This window comes from Acanthaster planci, linkage group LG13 (genome assembly GCF_054643075.1).
Source record: "Acanthaster planci isolate LZ-2023a linkage group LG13, COTS_SCS, whole genome shotgun sequence".
NCBI classification, from domain to species: domain Eukaryota; kingdom Metazoa; phylum Echinodermata; class Asteroidea; order Valvatida; family Acanthasteridae; genus Acanthaster; species Acanthaster planci.
The window spans coordinates 1,411,121-1,427,775 of NC_141789.1; the positions used below are offsets into that span (position 1 = coordinate 1,411,121).

The 16,655-nt window shown below is 43.6% G+C and overlaps 2 protein-coding genes across 5 annotated transcripts; one reads left to right on the forward strand and one right to left on the reverse strand.

Moving 5' to 3' along the window:
• Positions 1 to 39: 39 nt before the first annotated feature.
• rnf139 (ring finger protein 139) lies at positions 40 to 5,593 on the forward strand. 3 transcript variants are annotated; one of them, XM_022236170.2, is made up of 3 exons: positions 40 to 143; positions 1,546 to 1,821; positions 2,058 to 5,593. In XM_022236170.2, the coding sequence occupies exons 2-3, from the start codon at positions 1,617 to 1,619 to the stop codon at positions 3,824 to 3,826; spliced, it is 1,974 nt and encodes a 657-aa protein (XP_022091862.2). In that variant the 5' UTR covers positions 40 to 143; positions 1,546 to 1,616; the 3' UTR covers positions 3,827 to 5,593. The 3 variants fall into 3 exon arrangements, with proteins under 3 accessions (XP_022091862.2, XP_022091864.2, XP_022091863.2); XM_022236172.2 differs by having other exon boundaries at positions 114 to 254; XM_022236171.2 differs by lacking the exon at positions 40 to 143 and adding an exon at positions 261 to 640.
• LOC110979958 (uncharacterized) lies at positions 4,398 to 16,571 on the reverse strand. Of its 2 annotated transcripts, XM_022236169.2 has the most exons (10): positions 16,418 to 16,571; positions 14,355 to 14,543; positions 13,890 to 13,994; positions 13,543 to 13,616; positions 10,460 to 13,419; positions 9,915 to 10,327; positions 7,979 to 9,726; positions 7,556 to 7,717; positions 7,168 to 7,385; positions 4,398 to 6,734 (listed from the first exon to the last, which is right to left on the reverse strand). In XM_022236169.2, exons 2-10 carry the CDS (start codon positions 14,443 to 14,445, stop codon positions 6,665 to 6,667), a joined length of 5,841 nt encoding a protein of 1,946 aa, XP_022091861.2. In that variant the 5' UTR covers positions 14,446 to 14,543; positions 16,418 to 16,571; the 3' UTR covers positions 4,398 to 6,664. The 2 variants fall into 2 exon arrangements, with proteins under 2 accessions (XP_022091861.2, XP_022091860.2); XM_022236168.2 differs by having other exon boundaries at positions 9,915 to 13,419.
• Between the last annotated feature and the right edge of the window lie 84 nt (positions 16,572 to 16,655).

The window sequence follows — 16,655 nt, forward strand, 5'->3', positions numbered from 1 at the left end:
ACACCCTTCAAAGCTTTGCTTCAAAGTGCACGTTGAACAGACCAATGTGGGCCAGGAGACCAGACCAGAAAACCGTGGCGAAATTTCGCATTCGGGAAGTACCTGCTGTAGGCCTGCTGCTAGCACTCGTCATGCTTGCGGAGGTTTGTAATAAGTCGGTTTTGTTTACAGTGAAACACTTTTATGACTTCAGTATATACTGCTTTATCGGTTCGTTTTACATTGCCATGTGAAGCTGTAACGTGTTTAATTTGGTAAGCAGTTGGACTTTTTCTGAGGCATGTTTTTGACCATGGAGGGCGACATGATGGAGGAAGGAATTCCTTCCTCCATGTTTCGACAGACTGGCACCATGGAGGCACTGGCATGAACGAACATGACGAATTCGGACATAGTATTGCCATGATTGTCGGAGGCCGTAGGCATAGCACAGGATTTTAGACCTGTACCATGTGACCATAGAGCAAGGAAACAAAGGACGTACGTCATGGTGTGATGTAAGGCAGATAGTGCTAGAACGGTGGATACAACAATCAGGACATTGACAGTCCGGACAGTGGAGCATGCTTATCGGTTCATGTTGATAACACATTGATTAGTAATGATACTGCCCAGCTGCATTAGACAAGGCGTAGCCATGGTAGGCCTATTGCACTGGCATGACTGGAGAAAGAATTCCATACAAGGATGTCACTTGACATGTTTGACACCCTGTGCATAAACCCTAGGAGATTGTTCTGAAAACTTTAAAGTATTTTCTAACTGAATACTTCAATATTTCTACTGCCATATTTGACTTTTGGGGACATTTTATCACTTTCAGACGACTACTAACACTTCACATCAGGGGAAAATTGGTGGTGTCGATATTCAGGGTAGTTGGAATTCTTTCTTTGACTTTTTACGCCTTATGATACATGTAATTATGTTACACCCCAACTATGACTATAGCATCAGTCCCAACTATAGTTGGTCCCGTCCCAACTAGAGTGCTGCAGTTGGGCCAGCCCAACAACAGCAGAGAGGTCCTGTGTGCATGATGTGCCCAGCATGTGCCAAAGTCATTGTTTACAAATGTCATGTCATTGGTCATAGGGCTAGATGAACAGATAAAGTGTATTAATTAACAGATAATTGTGTCAAGTGTGAGACACATTGACTTGGATAATGTCGAGACATTTCCCACAGACACTGGTCAACAATAGTTGGGCCAGCCCAACTGCAGCACTACAGTTGGGACTGTCCCAGCTATAGTTGGGACTTATGCTATAGTTGGGGCGTAACAATTATAAATCAGTAAAGGCCTGTTATGATTTGTGTTATGCAGCACTTGCCAACACAGCCATGACAGTTTAGAATAACAATTAGTATATTTGCCGAGCTTGAGTGTAACTCCATGCTAAAGATAACAGACAAAATTGTGGACATTTCCCAGAGTCACAGAATAACCCAAGGATGCCATGCTAGTAAGTAGTCAAGTTGTGGGAAAATGTGGGAACAGACATGCTTGATTAACTCAACATTGATTCGCTCTGTGTTGCTCAGTTTCTGGTGTAGTCGTCTGCTGCCCGTTTTGGAATGGACTTCCACACAGCCCTTCCTCGTCCAGCCAAGTAATGATGCACCAACTCTTCTACTATCTTCTCCAATACCCATACGACAAGATGATGTTCAAGCTTGGGAGGAAAATACAAGCTGTGTTGGGCGTGGCCCTGAGGGTGCCTTCCTTGTTTCTGATCGATGCCATACTAAACCTGCGGATTGACACGGGACAGTTCGGGGTCGACCACCCAGTGTGGTGCAGCATTGTTTTAGTCATTTGTAAGTTAAAGAAAACAAGAACATGATACTGTTGAAAGAGCGACAGTCAAACATATTTAGCTCGCAGTTTTGCAAATAATTAATACACACTGTTTTGGCTGCCATCCCGCTAAGGATCGTGCTGTGCTACATGTACTATGTGAGTTTATAAAAGCAGGTCACATCATCATTAAATGACATTTGATGATGTAACTGTTGTCTGTGGGGCATTTATCTTTTCTGTGTCATTGTCGCAGGTCTCTTTGTGGCCATGATGATGTTCTGTCTCACTACCAGGACTCTCTTCAAGATCTACATCCTCCTCTTGTGCATCGGCACCTTGGCCAGCGTGGTCTGGTGGAACAGCGTCATGCTGCAGAAGGTGGATCAGGACAAGAAGGTGTCCGACTGGGACGTCTTGATGTCTGTGCCAAATGCCGGGGAGCCCTCGCGAGTCACACCGGTCCAGATCCTGTTGAGCATGGAGTTTGTGCTCTACGTCCTAGTGCAGATGTTCTACGCCTTTGTTTACGTGGCCTGTATCACTCTTCTGCCAGAGCGCTTCACCCTGACTGTCTGGCTGGCAATGTGCGCCTATTTCATCTCGCCAATGATGATTCGACTCTGCCTGATGTATTACACTCCAGACAATCCACTCTACACAACCGTCAACACTCTGAAAGCATTATCTGTTCTAGTTCCTTCGCTAGAGGTGGCGGCGATATGCGTATCCAATATTGTGTGGGGGGTCATGCGTGTACCACTGTGGTACACAACCTATCGATTCATGCTGCAGAACCTAGGTTTAAATTCTCTCCTGGAGAACGCGTGGGTGGAATTTCAAGTGCCTAACGTTCTGCGAAGCTTTTGGCTGCTCCGGTTTGCCATACACATCGCGCAGATCTTTTTTGCATTTGTGTCCAATGCTGTCCTCCCTGGGGTGATGGCAAGAAGCCTGGGTTCCTTGAATGGTACTCATGTTGTAGGGAGTCACCCAGATGAGAACTTTGCCTGGATGGCAGTGCTGGAGTTGGCAACCCACGGTTGCGATTCGAACCTTGCCGTCCTGGGTCTGACGGCCGTTGTGTCGTACCTGTCATACTACCTCGGCAAGTGGGCCGACCGACTCATGGGCGGAGACTCGGACGAGGTGGCCCACATCGGCACCGTCACGGCCATCCTTTTTTTCATCCTGTCCCTCCAGACAGGACTGCCAGGGCTGGAACCGATGAAGCGCTTCATCCGCCTTTTCCGCAACTTCATCCTACTCATCACAGCCTTGCTGCACTTCATTCACAACATGCTCAACCACGTGATGATGGCGCTCAGCACATCTCACACAGCCTCCCTGTGGAAACACGGCCGTGCACTGGGCATGTCCGTTGCGCTCATTCTCATACCCACTGTAGTCCTCAGTTACCTGTGGATGACCATAGCAGTGGGGACGTGGTTGCTGGCAGTGACTGCCTTCTGCTTGGAACTCATCATCAAAGTGACCGTCACCCTCATTATCTACACGCTGTTCCTCCTGGACACGTACAGTGACCAATTCTGGGAGAATCTAGATGATTACGTTTACTACATTAAAGCCACCGGTAGTACGATAGAATTCCTATTTGGTGTCTTCCTCTTTGGCAACGGTGTGTGGATCCTGTTCTTCGAGTCAGGGGGCATCATTCGCGCAATTATGATCTGCATCCACGCCTACTTTAACATCTTCCAGTTGGGCAAGAACGGCTGGAAGAAATTCCAGAATCGGCGCATGGCCGTGCACAAGATCAATAGTCTACCCGTGGCGACAGACGACCAGCTAAGGCAGCATAGCGACGTCTGTGCCATTTGCTACCAGGAACTCACCACGGCAAGGATCACGCCCTGCCAACACCTGTTCCACGCCCTGTGTCTTCGAAAGTGGCTCTATGTCCAAGACACCTGCCCCCTGTGCCACAAAGAGATCATGCAGAATGTGAAATCGGACAAAGAAACAGGACAGAATGACGAGCATGAACTCGTAAACCAGCACTAGATACATGTACTCATGGAAGCATATTGAAAATTTTCATAATTTATGTTTATCTTGGTGCCTATCACTTGAAGATTTGAAATAATTGATAAACAATGGCAGTTTGTTCTGATCGCACTGCAGAATGAAGACACTTTGTAGGTTGTATATGTATATGTTTTGTTGACTGAAATTTCCCTAAGAAAATTTGATGCCTGTACAGACTGGGCCCATGCTTTAATCGGATCCATTGTAATTTTGTTTTTTCCTATGGGAAATTACAGACCTTGGTTTTGGCAAAAAGTGTACATGTAGTTTGTCGTACATGCAGATGCTTAACGATTAATATGCTTCATATTTTCCAAGGTTATAGAGTACCGCAGTGACTACGTCACACACACAGTTATGTGTATAAAAGACATGAGCATCAAAACAGGCACATGAACCAACTCGTACACGTACTCCATTCGTTTGCACTACACACTACACTGACTCAAAATGACATCAAACTTTGGTACTCTATACAGACATAGGAAGTGACGGCCTTGAAAACCGCACACACACACACAAAATAAACACCAGCGGTTTCAACACCTTTCAGTTTACATGTATGTCTGTATTTCAGAGGGATATTTCAATGATGTTCTACGGATTTCTTTCAAGTTTTTACAAATTTATGCATTACAAAATAAGCTGAACTGTTGGAAAACAATGGTACTATTAAGGTTAAGTTCATGTATGAATTTTCTTTCAGGTTTGGATAAATTCATAATTTCTTGCAGTTGAGCACGAATAACTAGTAATTAATCATTTATCCACCTTAACAGAAGGTGCTATACATCTCAAATGCATGGTCTGTGTGCATACACGTGTACATGTTTATTCATCATGCTCATGAGTATGCATATTCAAAGCCACAGATCACATGCATGTATTTTGTTGCCGGTAAATGTACGTACGTGTATGAATGTACATGTAGCAATGCATGTATCACACAACAGCAGCAAGGCACTGTACCCGAGCAAAGTTCAGTCTGTAAGAGGTGTCTGCTAATGCAAAGATTCTTCCCATTTCTGGCATGGTTAACCTTTAGTCTACTTTGCCGTATAATGTAACCGAGTTCAAACTTCACAAACATGTACATTGTACATGTAAGTACACGGCTAACGGAAAGACAAAAAAATTGGATCGCGGTCAAATGCTGCACGAAATAGCAACAAAGAAAATTATTTTGAAGTTGTCAAGCAATAGCTTCCTTGACATGTATTTTTGTGATCAATCATGAGCCATAGATGTAGACTGTATTGCCAATGATAAGTGAAAAAAATGTCAAGAAACCCCTAGCATGGAATTCTAGGGCTCTGTGAACAAAACACCGGACCGGAGGTAACAATTCAAGCATCGACAACCCTCTCTTCTGTTGCTCAGACGCTGTGCATTGTTTTAGATTTTTCTTTTTTTTGTTTTTGGGTTTTTTTTTTTAAAGTGGCTGTGGTGTATACTTGGTAAACTATCGTATACAAAAATCTGATTTTATGGGAACAAAGCAGATTCATCTGCTTGTTGAATTTTTCAATGTTTTAAATTGAAATGCTTCTATTTTTAATCATATGCCTTGTTTCTTAGAAATAGGCTATCAGATTAATTTAAGAGGAGCTATGAAGGAGTGCAATGATATTTTTAATGGAATTTTGCCAGAGGGCTCACTCTGAATTCCCCATGATTCAAAATTGTTTTGACCTGGTGAAGCATCGTCATTAAATATGGAACATGTCAAGCTGTGACTTCAGAGTCATGAGAGTCCTGTTTCCATCTAATTCAATCAAATGTCCCGTGTCCCCTTTTGGCAGAAAAAGGAAGAGTAGAGCCTCCAAACATACACAAACTGTCTTCAGTAAGGCACTCTTTGGGGAAAAAAACCATCTGGTATTGAACCACACTGCAGTCTACAACCAATATGCACAACTATTTGGCAGCAAGTGGAAAAATAATAGAATCCACATCACAAATAACATGCGTAAACGTGTATCAGATTTCTGATACATAAAAGAATGCAAAGTGAAACGCAAATCTACATGTACTGTACATTCTAGGAATTGATCAAGTTTCAATTTGTTCTTCTGCACTGACCATTAGCAGCCTTTTTGTCTCTTATACAGACACAGTTCATGATACCAAGGGTGATGTTCGGTTGCTTGGATGCATATTACGGCAAATTCTAAAAATTCCTGTTCAAATTTAAAGCTGTGTTGTAAAGTGTAACCCACTGAAGTAGTCTGTAAGTTAATTTTGCTGACTGATTCCTATGTGATATAAGAAAACTAAGAAAAGATTTCACCACAAATAAACTTTCTGCGATCAAAACGTCAAAGTAATTGAGTTATCCAAGCTAAGTGAAGACAGCATCACAATGCTGTAAATGAACATATTATGCAGCAGAGTAAAATGTAAAAAAAAGGGGTTTTTTCACCCCAGTGGCAAGTTAAAGACAAAATATCCATCACAAAAACTAAGACACACGAAATCTAACACAAACAACACAGCACAAAAAAAGGACTGACTGAATATTAAAATTCACCAGAAACTGAATTGGGTCATAATAGTTTCCTGCTATTCAGCAAAATTCCAGTGGGATCCAAATTCCAAGTTGAAACCACTCCATGTTTACCATAAAGCTTTTGTACAAGCACATACATGTACATGTACCTCTGGATTACATTTGAGATTCATTACATGTGCAAAGTCTGTTCTGAGCAAGGTTAAATTACGATGAAACATATGAGCTGCTCTTGTATTCTGTCCCATTCACAAGCTCTGTACAGGAGAGATATTCTCATGAAGTCTTGATGATGTTTCTGTCTTTTACTTGATGCCTTTTGCCTCAAGCTCTGCTCTCACTCTCTGAAGGTACGTAGGATCCGGGTATCCATGCCTGAAAGAAAACAAAATGACTGATGAACAACAGATTTCCAAGGCTCAATGAACTGAAATGTTTCATTAACCATAAATGAGCCAGGCTTTTTTGGACCATCTCATAGTCAGAGAACTAAGCTAGATCTTTTTAAACTTGACGTGCATGTAATGACACTGCATTCTATACAAATATGAAGTTTTCAACTCAATCCAACTCAGGGTGTAGTTTCGGCCATTTGAAGTTCTGATGTCAAAATGATCACAAGATTTTATTAAAAAAACCTGAAGGCTGGGCATGTGAAAAGAAAAGTACTGTGATGATATCAGAGAAAATATCAAGGCACCCTTCCATCCGGCACTCTTAGAGTTAAAGAACATGTCTGAAACTATCACTCTATGCCCAACTGATATCCAGTATACTTCCTCCTTTCTTTAAGCCTACATTAACTTACCTCTCTGGTCCACCTGTCTGTCTAGTCTTGTGGTGTATGTCGTTCCACACAACCCTGTTGGCCAAGCCCGTGGTGACTGACTGGCCGACGGTGAACAGAAGACGGGCATCAAAAGCCCTCTTCAGGAGCGTCAAGACCTCCTGGCCATGTCTGTTGTTGGGCAGGTAGGCCTGGCGTTGAGTGCCGTGGTACCTTTGCCCTGGGTTGGGATGTTGCTCCTGAGTGGATGGACAGTAATAAATGAAGTATCAACTGCAACTTTCCAGGAAAGTATTTGGTCCAAAGAGCTGGGCTACAGGCCAATGTCTGTCTTGTGACATTAAAGCCCTTTTCTTCCTATCAACACTTTCCATGTATTAAAATATTTGGTGACTAAGATTTTACTCACGTCTTGAATTCCATCCAGAAACGTGTAAGTGACGATGATAGTTCCACAGTCTGGGTATCCAGGCAGATCTGTGGAAACTGTCCTACAGTTCATGCTGCCCTCTGGCTGGTCACCGCGTAACTGACCATAGCATGCACCACAGACCGGGCAGATTGGCTTGAACTACAAAAAACGTTGCAAAAAGCTAAAGTCTCCTTTGGCAACAACTGGACAAAAGTTGGAAAAACCTGTAAAGCATTTATTGGCACCAACAAAACTTAAAATTCTATCCAGCATCTTTCTGCATCATTCTTTTCTGACATTTCTGTGCAAAAATGTACAGAAGATCTGAAAACATTCCACTTTACATAAACATTCAAAATACCCTTTGAAATTAACAAAGGGCTTTTTAAGGGAAAAAACTTCAGGAACCTATGGGCTTACCTGAAATTGCTTTTCAATGCAAGGGGTACAGAATGTATGTTTGCATGGAAGTGATTTGGGATCCTTGATCTTGTCCATGCAGATAACACATATTGGTTCCTGTTGCCTTGAGATGGAAGCCGAGCTCTGGCCAATAACTTCAAGATCATCCGTTTTACTAGCATGCTTCTTTGACTGCCTATGGTTGGTCAGCAAGCTCTCTGTGACTGATGATCGACTGCTAACTGTGTCTTTTGGAAAGATCGGATGTCTCGCTTCTTGCTCTCGCGAGAGACGTCTGAGAATTTCTTCGTGAGGGGCCTCCTCAGCCACAAACTCCTTGGTGAATGCCGAGTTCGTGGAATGGGAAGAGTGTGCTACTGCCAATCCGTTCATTCCAGCGGGGTTTGAATAACTGTACGCGACAATGTCCACTGGCTGGTTCAACCCCAACATAGGCTTCCTCCGAGTGCTAGCCGCACCTTTGATGCTTGTCTTGATGCGGTAGTCATTTTTGGTGTCCATCAAAGAGGTTCGAGCTGCAGTGATTGGCCGTCTGACTTTGGGTGGCTTTTTCTCTGCATGTCCCTCAGAAACTGAAGAGTGAATACGTTCGATACAGTTTTGACAGGTGTCCAGTCCTTTTGCCACGCATTTTATGCATATGGCATTTTCACAACCCTTGCAGTTGACAAGCAAGTGTTTGGTGGAGCAGAGGCAGTGATCGCACCTCTTCTCTGCTTCCTTTCCAATCTTTGATTTGCTACACTCTTTGCATCTGCCGACGTCCAACCGTGCACTCTTGCAATCTTCACAGATGAAGTGCTCGCAGGATTTCCGCTTTAACAGGTTCCATGTGGAAGAACAGACAAAGCATTTTTGGCGTGGGCGTGACCTGTCCAGACTCTGGGCGCGTCGAATGGGCCTCTGCTGCTTCTCCCTGGCTCCTCTCTCCTGTTCTGACAACAGGCGATTGAGCTCCCTCTCAGTTTTTCTCGAGAGCTCAGGGGAGGGCGGGGCTTTGGAAAAGGCATCAAGAAGCTCGATGACTTGCTTCTCCTGTCTTGTTTCAGTATGTGAGACGGCAGGTGCAGTTTTGGCTCTGAGTGCCTTCTCTCGTACTCTCTCTCTAGGTAGGTCTGACTTCCTCCCATGTGATGACCGCTCTTGACTCTTCAGTTCCCTACCCTGAGATGCATTCGGGCCCGATGTTCTGTATGCCCAGTGAGTCCTTCTTGGATCATCATCGTCATCATCCCTGGGTAGGTATGGTAGTGAAGCACTTCGAACTATCGCTGGCCGGCTTGCAGGAAGGCTGTAGTCCTCCATCCGGGCATACTTCAGGTTTTTATGAGGTGCATGAACGTCTTCGCCCGAGGAACTGCTGCTCCCCTGCTGTGACTCTGACAGCCTTGCTGATGCTCCTCGTTGCTTGCGGCTGCTTTGGCTCTTAGTCGCCCCGTCTTCATTGCCCACAGGAATGTCTCGTTTCCTTTCATAACCTCCACTTCCACTGGCCCCAGACTCCAACAAAGTCTCCCTTACACCAACCTCTTTCATTCCTTGAGCAACACCTGAGCCAGCACTTGCTTCTTGACTGAGCATTTTGATCATGATGTCCTGTGCCTGCTGGATAGTTACACCGTCCAAGTCCACAATGTGCACCTCTTGTAAGACACAATGAGGGGAAGCTACTCGTCTCCGGTTCACATCAAGCAAAGCCTTGCAGATCTCTTCAACACAAAATTCAAAAGGCACTCCAAAAATTCCTACAAGGACAAATCAAAATGTTAAACTGTCATTTTACTAAAATCTACACGTGACAGGTGAGGTTTCGATGGCAATAAAGCTGACCAGTCATGCACTATACATTTTTTCCCTTTTTTTCTCAGGTTTGTGGTTTCATTATTTCAGTTACAGGTAACAGTGATTAATAAACACATCAGATTGAACCAACCTGAGCTGATGAAGGGCATGGCTAAGGTTGACACTTGAAGCTTCTCATCTGCAGTGCGCAAGCACTTCACGACTGTGGCTCTCAAGGTCTGACGGCACTGCTGTTTGTTTGGGTAGTCTTCCCACATCGGCCCCACAGCGTGAAGCACAAACTTGCAGGGCAGGTTCCCAGCACCTGTGTGGATGACCTTGGCTGGGTACAGCAGGCCATGTTTGGCGATGTAACTGTTGCAATCCGCTTGCATGACTTCCCCTGCAACACGGCGGATGGCACCAGCAACACCAGCATAATTCGATAGTGTCTCGTTTGCAGCATTCACAATGGCATCCACTCGAATCATGGTGATGTCGTGACAGTAAACCCGAACACGAATGCCTGAGGAGAGCTTAAATATCAGACGGCCATCTTGTAACCTGTAAGTAACATTTCCAAGGGTTCCGTTTGGATCTCCAGAATTTCTCAAATGGGTGAGAGTGTCATTTTTATCATGAGAGTTTGCATTCTTACTATTAAAGGAATGGAAATCACTGGAATCATTTAACAACCTGCTATATTCGTTCTGTATCAAGGGCTGCTCCTTTCGCTCTGTATACTTCTGTTCAACAACAGAAGTGGAGGGATGTTGGGAGGGCAGATGACCCTGACCATTTTCTCTACTCAGGTGCTCTTGGCTGTTCAGCATCATCCCACCTGTATCACCAGGCCCATTCACCACTGGAGTATCTCCATTGTGTAACAGTGCCCTCATCTTGTCAGCATCTGGAGATTCAGGAGCGAATGAGCTGTATCTCAGGTGATACAGTCGGTTCACCATGCTGTCACTACTGAGGCTTTCAAGGTCTGTGTCATCACCATGCTGCTGCACCTCTGGAGACAACATCGGACAGCCACGCAGCCGCCTACACATCATGTCTTTGGCCAAGTCAACATTTTGCCAGCCCTGACCATAAATCAGCACCTTATTGTCTGCGACCCTGAACAAGAGGTCACTGAAAGAATGCTCCATCTCTTCAATGATTCCTGCCAGGCAATCAGTGGATAAAGCCTCAAAGTCTCCAAGGCTAATGGCACGATGCTCCAAGCCTACAAACACCTCCTGGTAAAAATTGGCAAATGCCTCTCTACCCTGCTGAGCAGCTGTTTCTGAGTCAGCTGTCACGGATTCCACTTCAACCATGTACACGTCACTGTCAGGGTCCCCCTTCACTTTGAATTTAACACCATAGTTTTGCTCAATGTCGCAGAGAATGGTGTGCTTTTGTGCATGAATAAATGCAAACACCCCTGGATCAACAGGTATAACATTTGCCATACTATCTTCCTTTTGAGAAAAACTCCTCCTGTCTTGCTCTACTGTGACCTCTCCAGCTGACCTTGTGATCTCCCTAGCTGCCCTTGTGCTTTCAGCTCTCGAGTCAGTCATTTCAGGTGATACCACAGGCTCAGCTTCTGAAGCAGTGCTTGGATTCAGAATTCTGGGGCCTCCAACCTGTTGATAATCTGCTGCATCATCTTCAAACCGTGCCCTGGCTCCAGTGAGCCTCCCACTGGGATACGTCTGCTTGAGTCCATTTCCAACTGCTGGCATTTGTGGGGAACTGTCTTCTTCAAGATCGGAAGAGCTTAAATTGAGCCCTTCCCTGATAGTAAATTCTGGCTCATTTTCACGGGCTTGAGTCTGTGTCTCAAGGATGCCATCAATGTTATCTGAGCCACTGTGCTCCCTTCTGGCAACAGAATACCCTCCCTGACCATCTCCTTCAGGGCTGTTCTCATCTGGGCTAACTTCTGAAGTTCGCTGAGCACATGCTAGATCAGCGCTTCTCATGGCAGAGGAATAATCTCTATCATGCCTTCTAAATCCAGAAGGACCTTGTTGGCCTGATGGATCCACTGGTGTTTCTTTCAATGAGTCAAGGATCAACATTTTTGCCAGACGAACATCAACCTCACTTGGTCCATATATGAGGACTTTGTGATTAGTCACCGTCACTAAGACGGTTTCGTACAATTTATGGATCATGTCAACTGTCTTCATGAGGGTTTCTGAATCAAATGCCTTATCTGTCGTTGTAATGGCCCGGTGGTGAAGGGTGGAGAATATAACAGAGTAGAAGTTGATAAACCCGTCATGAGCTTGAGCTATGTCAGTTGTTTCTCTGGTGGGTGTTATCTTCAGCAGGGCACTTTCAGCATCACTATCATTGGTTTCTCTGGTTGCGTGCATTGAGAACTTGACACCAAACCTCTCCTCAATATCACGGATGGGGTCACTCTCCTTTAACAAGATGTAACTGAAGACTCCTGGATCGACCGGCAGGGATCCAATACCTTCCACTATTTCATCATCATCACCATCCATGACTCTATCTTCAGTGACCGTAGAACTTGATTGAAGATGCTCTGTGGAGTTTGTATGCAGGTCATCCCTGGGTGACAGGGTTTCTTCATCTTTTTTACTGACAGCACTCCCAATCCTGAGGGCAGCTGTTTCAGATGATTCTTGGCCATGGAGCTCTGACTCTAGACTGGCCAGAGGTGTTCGTGGGACCCTCACATGCTTCAGGTAATCTAGACTGGAGCCCACAGTTATCCTGTCCTCACTTCTCTCTGAGGACACAGATGCAACAGCTGTTGGACCCAAAGAGTTGGGGGTAATCAACGATCTCCAGTCATCATCTGGTCTCCCACAATCTCTGTCTGATGCAAGAGAAGACGTACTCCCTTTGGCAGTGCCCTCCGCTAGTGGGTCTGATGAAATCCCTTGGTCTTTTGGTGGAAGGGTGAAGCTGTCTCTGTCATCCTCTGTAGTTTTAGATGTAGGGTGTGAGGATTCAGGAGGCTCCTGGTGATGTAGAGAACCTCTGGATGAAGAATTGTCTAGTGGCATCTCATCATTTGACGGGGGTGAGTGGTGACGATCTGTTGAATCAATGCCTTCACCATCAGCTCCAGGACTGTTGTGATCCGACAGTACTTCAAATGAGGCTGCAACATTTCTTCCTCTTAATTTGGGCTTTCTCTCATATTCAGACCCTTCACTTGCATCCGTTGTATCAAGGCCCTCCATGTTGGGTCCAGAAGCATACTTTTCTTGAAGCCCTGTCCTATCGTGATCACCATGTTCACAAGATGAGCTTCTAGTTTCTTCCTCTGGGCTTTCCTTGGATCCACCGATGAATGATGGCAAAGGGACATCTGCTGCTCTCTCGTCGTTTTTTCTCAGAGCTTTGTCATTTAACTGTGCCCTGTTGGTCTCGTCAACCATCCATTCTTGCAGGAATTTACGAGCGTTCTGCAACTGGTACCAACTCCCTGCGAGCACATACTGCTGGTCCAACAGCTGGGTCTGAGAAGGATGCCTCAAGCCACAGCTGTCTGCAGCCTCCATTTTACGGCACTCCACCCCTGATCGTTTCTCCAGGAGTCTGCAGAAGCCTTGAGAGTTGAAGGGAAAGAGTTCTGTGATATCTGGGTTGATGGTGGCCATCACAGAGGTGAAAACCTACATGTATGACAAAGGAAGGAGACACTTACAGGGCATGAGTTAGATGGAGACTAAAACACATTTTGAGTCAATGTAGTTCTTATACCAATATTCACTGTATTAAATATTTCAGATACTTACATGCGACAGGAAGGGATGTGTTACCAAGTGCTCTCCATCAAAGTGGAGTCTCTTCCTCATTAAGGCAACCATAGCTGGTTCAAATATTAAAAAATGATTAAATTTGGCAAATTAATAACAAAAACGTTACGTAAACTTCCTTTGCATTCTTTCCAAATCTTCAAAAGATCTTCCCAAATCCAGCAAAATGAAATACTTTAAAGAGTAATTCAACTAGTACACTGTTGATGACTAAAAAGGGGCATGATGCCCTAAGTAAAAGTGTTAATTGTTACAATACTGAATCTCTCAAAATCATGCAGAATGAGGTGCTATATTTGACAATTTTTAGTGACAACAACACTCACCCTTTTCATCTTGAAATGTAGCCAATGCCTGATGTGGACTGGAGGAGCTCACCGGAAAGATAACTTGGACAAGTTGACCTCTGTCCTGTCCACATGACTCCAACTCTGCGCGAACATGAGACAGACAACAAAACCTAAGTTTTTTTATGCCATTTGCACAGCTGTAACAATAACAAAGTCATGGGTGTACAAACTGTGATACTGGAAAAGAAGAAAGTACCATACACAGTTTCATGACAAACACTTCTTACGACTCAAGAAAATTTCAACTGTCAGCATTGTTCTCACAATGACCAAAATTATCACAACAAAAACTTTCATTGTCGGTATATTTGCGAGACAAGCACTCTAAACTTGTGAGCGGTGTGTTGCCACATTAAGTGTCGCTCCAGCTTTGTTATTATGATTTTTCGTATTGTTTGACAATTTACAATAATTTCTTTAAAAATCCCTTCACTGACCAACCTTGTCGGAGAAATCCCTCCAGTGCTTCTACCGAGGAAGCTGGTGGAATGTTGCAGATGAAGATACTCCGTCGTTTAGCAACATCTGCCATACTGAATCACAACAATTCACAGAGCTAACATGAGCCGAGTGGTTCACTTGTCTGCCCCCACTGAATGACCATACACTTGAATGCTTCACACTATAGGCCTACAAATTAACAAAAACCAAGATTTAAAGGTTTTATTTTCATGGACCATGGAAACTTCCATGAAACAGGATGTGAACCTTTAACTTCTACCAAGTGCTATTTAAGTATTCTCCCAATAATCCAGTACCATTTGCCAAATCACCTTAACTGAAAAACTTTCCTTTCAGTACTTCTATTTTGAATTGCACAGCTTTAACATTAAAAACAAGATACCAACTTAATGTAATTCCTCATGGAGGTACATAATTCCATAGACACAATTTTACAGCTAGGGATGGTCACTGTAGGATGTAAAACTTTTTTATCTAGTCAGTGCTAGTGCAAGGCCTGCTCGTGCAACAAAAGTTGAAAACAAATGTCTTTTGCCCACAGTTCACATGAATTTGATAATTAGACTGAAGCCTGTCCATACATGCTTACATGTCTACAATTGTCTTATACACTGTTGTACTGTACATTGAACCTAAACCAATATGAAATCAACACACATCCAAATAACGCTCTTTAGGTAAACAAGCCTCAATGCCTTTGGAATAGTGCCAAACTACAGGCCAATTGCAAGCACATGACAAGGTCAAAAGGCAATCAGGCAGGCACGAAAGCCAGGCGACTCGTTGATGAAATCCCAAACAGGTACTCCAGACAAGAAATACGAGCCCTGTCTATTGGATCTCCAAGCGTTTTGTTGACACAGTCGATACTATTCATATTTACAGACCATTGTAAAGTGCCCTCTAGAGTCATCATGGTGCACAAGTTGCTATGGATACTAAACAATGCAACACCTGACTTGATTTTTTGTGGCAATAACAGAATACATTTGTACCTAATCTAACAAAATGAAAAATACTTTTACAGTGAGCTTACAATCTACATTTATGCAAGTTTTAAACGTACTTCACAATAAGATGATGAAGCCATTGAAACACTTCCAATTCATTTAGTTAAAAATTGGTACTAAAATACCTTCACAATACAATGTACACATACATGTACATACTGTTGAACACTGTGAACAATTTTAGAGTTGGGAAAGTTTGTCCAAAATTAAAAAAACAGTGGTGTCTGGAAATTGGAAACGAATTCAACTGAGTGTCCTTAACATGGTGCACTTTACACAAATCGGAAAATCTCACATCAACACAGTTCCATTGATAAACTTTGATAAATTATTAACCTTCACTCACATGCCCAACTACGAGTCTGTAAGGAAATTATATTTTCTTATTTTGGGGGAACAATATAAGAGTTCATTGTGCATTAAAAAAAAAAATCACGCCAAAATAGCATTTTATTGGAACTTTGTAATTGGCAAGTAACTAAAAATTTATTAAATACGACCGAGAAAGTTGAGAGCTTGATGAAATTCATTGTATTTGTACAGCAAAATTTGAGGTAAAAATATTGCTCTAAAAGGCTAACATGGCAACGGTATTTGAAAACTTAAAGTGCACCAACTTAGGCGGGGCTGAGCCTTGTTTTGGGATTCATCAAGTTTTAGGGTTAAACTTAATAAAAAGACTAAAACTTTATGCCATTACTTTTTTAGGCCCCCTAATCCCTGACGTACATATATGTACAGTCACATTTCCACTGAGACAGATTTTGCACACTCGTACGTCTCATGTACACCACTCCAGCAATTGGGTCAAATATGAACTTATTATACCAACAGCAATGACTTGTGCTGAGTTACAGAATCTTGCTTTCTGAGTTTCAATGTTGTGCCCCCCCCGGCCCTTCGCGGTTAGGGCCTAATCTTTTTATGACTTGTCCGGAAATTGGACGTCTGGCGCTCTGCATCATTTTTTAATACACTCAATTTTTACACCATTTCGATATGCTTAATGCTCATTGGGTATGTGTTACTTACCTCGGAAGATCTCTTCACATTGATCTTGCGCAAAGCATGAACAATGTCACGAAAAATCCAACAACCAAATGCAAAGTTCCACCGTGCCGCCAAACGCCATTTGAGAATGACAAGGGAATGCCCCTCGCGCCTTTTTCTAATCGTGCAGATGAGGTTGTAAACAATCCGCTGCTGGTGCGCGTACACTTGCGGGTTCGAGATACACGTAGCGAATTCAAAACACTGGTGAGAAAGAGTG

Bases quoted from the DNA above. Each gene is read 5' to 3' on its own strand.
- rnf139 (XM_022236170.2), top strand. From the start codon at position 1,617: ATGATGCACCAACTCTTCTACTATCTTCTCCAATACCCATACGACAAG. The intron at 1,822-2,057 runs GTAAGTTAAAGA...TCATTGTCGCAG, and splicing joins CAGCATTGTTTTAGTCATTT to GTCTCTTTGTGGCCATGATG.
- LOC110979958 (XM_022236168.2), bottom strand. From the start codon at position 14,445: ATGGCAGATGTTGCTAAACGACGGAGTATCTTCATCTGCAACATTCCA. The intron at 7,718-7,978 runs GTAAGCCCATAG...CGTTTTTTGTAG, and splicing joins GCATTGAAAAGCAATTTCAG to TTCAAGCCAATCTGCCCGGT. The intron at 6,735-7,167 runs GTAAGTTAATGT...GTTTTCTTTCAG, and splicing joins CAGACAGGTGGACCAGAGAG to GCATGGATACCCGGATCCTA.